This window comes from Topomyia yanbarensis, chromosome 2 (assembly GCF_030247195.1).
Source record: "Topomyia yanbarensis strain Yona2022 chromosome 2, ASM3024719v1, whole genome shotgun sequence".
NCBI classification, from domain to species: domain Eukaryota; kingdom Metazoa; phylum Arthropoda; class Insecta; order Diptera; family Culicidae; genus Topomyia; species Topomyia yanbarensis.
Genome location: NC_080671.1, coordinates 160,159,296 through 160,163,477, shown reverse-complemented (window position 1 = coordinate 160,163,477; position 4,182 = coordinate 160,159,296). Strand labels below are relative to the sequence as shown.

Below are 4,182 nucleotides of genomic sequence, written 5' to 3'. Positions count from 1 at the left end.
ATAGAGGCTGTCCCAAGCGAGGCGTGCCCTGCTCTGGTCCCTAGTGGTGGACGATCGTCTCAATGATCTTGCTGAAATGGGTTTCGAGATTTTTGATGGATATGCAGATGACATTGTCCCAATTGTGAAGGGAAAATATGAATCTGTACTAAGCGATCGGTATCAATTAGCCCTGAACTTCATCATGACATGGTGTTTCAAAGAGGGACTCAGCGTGAACTCTGCAAAAACGGTCATTGTACCACTTTCCAATAGAAAAAAATTAAGTTGGTTCCAACGCTCAGTGGAACTACAATCAACTACGCAGAAGATGCGAAACACCTAGGTGTTGTCCTAGACAAAAAACTGAATTGGATATCTCATATGAGGTCCACATAATGGATTGTCAGATATGGGAAGAAGGGGACACCACACTACCTCAAGGTACAATATCATTCTATACGGATGGCTCTAAAATGAGTGACCTGACTGGGGGAAGGTGTTTTGGGGTCGTGCATAAGGCCTTGGCATCGACGACACTGGTTCAGATTTTGAATTCTGCCCCCATATCTATGTTCCTACTTTACCCGCACGTGGCACATAAAATGTGCTTTCTCTAATACTACGACGTATTCCCTAATCTTGTAATCAACAAAGACTGTCTGCTGATTCCAATGCAAAAATCTTCATTGACCCCCTTCGACACTAGTTTAGCCACAACAAGCCGTAAAGCGGGTGGTGCCGTGAAATCTGCCGAATAGGGGCTGAGAACAAGCTGCAACATCTGAAGCTGCTCTAAATGTATGTGATCCAAAGATGCTTTGTATAGACTTTCGAGCCTAGTTTGCATACCGTACATAATTAGGCTGCCCTCCATTCACCCATAACACAAGCAAGACTTAACAAATAAATTCGAAAAACGAAAAAAAGACATGTTTCGGTTGGGTGAAACGTTTATTGATTAAATCATTTAAAAATAAAAGCACGGGGAGATGGATTTTTTTTCAGCGGTACATCACTTTTTATAACCAATTTCACAAAGCTCAAGTTTATAGCAATTTTTTGAAATCGTTACGACAAATTTCACGCCGCAAAATTTATATGCGTCAAAATTAAACTAATTAGATTTTTACAATTATCACGCACGTTGCTGTGCCCTAATTCATCATAGCTCCTCTATTCATCCCACACATTTGAACACATTAGTTAGAGCAGTGCCTGTTATCTCTATTCAACGCGATGGTCAAATAGCCCCAAAGGTGCTGATGACCTGAAATAAATTAATAAATCTATTCAACGCATTAGATCAAATGGTAGGATGAACGTTGTACTCGACTTTTCACTTCGCTCAAACGCGAGCATTTTATATTTTCCAGGCTAACATTTTAACTGTACTGCTTCTTAGGAACGAAGCAAAAATGATGATACTTATTTAAGCACAATCCAGTCACTCTAAGTCGCGTTATCAACGAAGTAGTGTGACATCCTGCCTAATGAGATGAATAGGCTCGTCTACCCTATAAACTACCTTTTTCACGCTAGTTTTAGTTATTTCTTTAAAAATAGAATCACTTTTTAAAATAGCAAAACTAAATGATTTTCTTTATTACAACATACACATTTCTCAACGTTCACTCGTTCGTCAGTACAACTTCCTCGTCCACTGTCTCCATGAGCAAGAGAGGATCACCATTGTCCGTTTCCGCGATCTTCGCCTCACACCTACTGGTGTCAAAAGAATCACTTAACTTAAGTCCAGCCATCCGCGGACCTCCCCTCATTCTGCTCGGTCCTTGACGATTAAATTTATCATTCCAGTGCTTATCCTGTGGTTCGATCCGGTGCGTATACTTAACGTGATTGGATAGGAAATGTTCTTGACTGAATTGTGTCGGACAAACGTCACAAGTGAATATCTTGTCTTTTTCATCAATGTGGCTCTCATAGTGTTTTATATACACCTGGCGTGTTGTTACTTTCTTGCTACAAATGCTACATTCATACGGATAAACTCCGGTATGGCGAATTTGATGTTTGTACAGCTCTGTAGTGGAACAGAACCGGGCGGAACACTGTTCACAAGGGTAATTCTTTTCACTTGTATGAGTGATTTTATGTTTTCGGAGATGGAAGCTTCGTTTGAACATCTGTCCACAAACGTCACATTTGTAACGTCGATCTTCTGAGTGAGAAACCATATGGGAATAGAGATTTGAAGCGGCCGGAAAGATAACGTTACATATTTTGCATTTGTGCTCCTTCGGCCGCTCATGACGTGTTATACAATTACGTACCATGACTTCGTGTTTATACTTCTTCCCACAAATAGGGCATGGAAACTTGGCCTCCTTTTTGTGTCTTGCCATGTGCACGGATAGGCTACTTTCCTGGGAGAATCCTGTCGAAAAATATAAAGATTTGTGTGAAATATGAGCAAATCGGAAAGAAAGCCTTTGGAATTGTTTCGAAAAAAATATCTCATATAAATTTTATTACCTTTGCCACATGTATCGCAAGTGTGAATCTTATCGTAATACACAAACCGCTGATGGCCGCGGAGATCTCTGGCTGATTTGTATTTTCGATAGCAAATTTTACACTCGAAAGGTCTTATGGTATCGGATTCGTCATTATGGTAAATTTTCGGTCTTTTGGAATGCTCTTCCAACGAGTGGTGTTCCAAAGCATCTTGTGTCTCGAAGCCTCTGCGGCAGCCACAGCAGACAAAAGCTCCTCCCCCTTTGTGAGTGGCCTCATGCTCGATCAAATCTTTCAAAGAGCGACGAGCAACGGTGCACTTACTACAAGCGTACAGCTTCTTGTCCGCCGCTCGTCGAAGGTGCTTATTGAGGAGAGCAGTGTTTTTAAATAACTTGTAGCATCCACCACACTCGATTGATAACTCCTCGTTAGAGCTCTGTACTCTCTGTGGAAAGTGCAGCTCATTTTGGTGGCTCCGTAGCTCCGAGATTGTTTTGAAAACCTTTGGGCATCCGCAGCATCGCAGCACCGTCATGGTTATCTCTTCCTCCGACTCTTTCGCTCTTCGCTTACGATAAGGAAATCGCTGATGAGTTCTTTTTTCAGACAATGTTTTGAAACGTTCATAGCAAACCGAACATTCATAGCGTTTCAATTGCTCGCCCGAATCTTTTTCTATTTGGTGACTATCCGAGTGCTGAAGAAATTTGCGTTTATCTAACGAACTAAACGTACACCCACAGCATTTAAATAACTGCTCAGTATGGAATAATTTGCAATGGTTGGATAGACCACTTGAAGAGTAAAAATTGCAACCACAAAATTCACATTTTTTCAGTGGTTGTAAGCTATTTTTACCATTCCTATGAGCCTTCAGTTTGTAAACGCTCCGGAACAGCTTGAAGCATATGTTACATTGGTTTTTATTAATTGATGCTTCTACTTTTGTTTTGGGGTGGTGTACTTGAATTGAATGTTTCCTCAGCTCAATTTCAGTCCCATATGATTTTGAACATCCGCAACAGGAATAAATTATTTCATCGCTAGCAGTTGCCATGTTTCCGACAACTGATTGTTCAACAGAAATCTCTAAGTCATCTTGGCGCTCGAATTTCAAATCTACGAGCTCTGGAGCAATCGTTTCTTGCTCTTCTTCCAGATACTCGACATCATATATGTTTTCCTCGTCTTCCTCTGCATTGCACATTTCGTTCATGGTCGCTTTGTTCATTATAGCGGAGAGAGTTTCCATCGATTTCTGGGACTGATCGCGCAACCCGTACGCGTCCACGAGTCGCGAATAGCACACCATACAAATTTGTTTCGGAAAGTTGTCATCTTCTGATACCTGTAAAGATACAAAACGATCGTATATATTTCACTTTGAATAACTGATTGTTTATACCTCTAAATCACAAATTACTTGCATTGCAGTGACTATTGAAAAATCCGGATCCGGAGACTCCTGTGGAAATATGAAAAACGCACGAAAATTAGTACACATTATTAAACAACACTCCGAAAATCATACAACCAGTTGTCGAAAAATACTAATCAACAAGCAATCCACACCCGTCGTTCCTCCAGTCAAACAAATTCGGCAAATATTTTCCACATTATCCATGATTTAACGAGTTTTTAAAAAAACATTTAAATTTTCCTCATGCAGATTTTAAACTAAGAGATTTTTAAGAGTTATTTTTCCTTGACCTGAAAAACAGT

The 4,182-nt window shown here is 40.4% G+C and overlaps 1 protein-coding gene across 2 annotated transcripts; it reads right to left on the bottom strand.

Annotated features, from left to right (window-relative positions):
• Positions 1-971: 971 nt before the first annotated feature.
• Positions 972-4,176, bottom strand: LOC131681911 (zinc finger protein 502-like). Of its 2 annotated transcripts, none has more exons than XM_058963007.1 (4): positions 3,992-4,176; positions 3,866-3,925; positions 2,476-3,808; positions 972-2,377 (listed from the first exon to the last, which is right to left on the bottom strand). In XM_058963007.1, the coding sequence occupies exons 1-4, from the start codon at positions 4,082-4,084 to the stop codon at positions 1,611-1,613; spliced, it is 2,253 nt and encodes a 750-aa protein (XP_058818990.1). In that variant the 5' UTR covers positions 4,085-4,176; the 3' UTR covers positions 972-1,610. The 2 variants fall into 2 exon arrangements, with proteins under 2 accessions (XP_058818990.1, XP_058818991.1); XM_058963008.1 differs by having other exon boundaries at positions 3,995-4,176.
• Between the last annotated feature and the right edge of the window lie 6 nt (positions 4,177-4,182).

What these genes read in the sequence shown, in the direction of transcription:
- LOC131681911 (XM_058963007.1), bottom strand. Translation starts at nt 4,084, where the DNA reads ATGGATAATGTGGAAAATATTTGCCGAATTTGTTTGACTGGAGGAACG. An exon ending in AAGTAATTTGTGATTTAGAG is followed by an intron (nt 3,809 to 3,865) that starts GTATAAACAATC and finishes GTATCTTTACAG; the next exon opens with GTATCAGAAGATGACAACTT. An exon ending in TTGCGATACATGTGGCAAAG is followed by an intron (nt 2,378 to 2,475) that starts GTAATAAAATTT and finishes ATTTTTCGACAG; the next exon opens with GATTCTCCCAGGAAAGTAGC.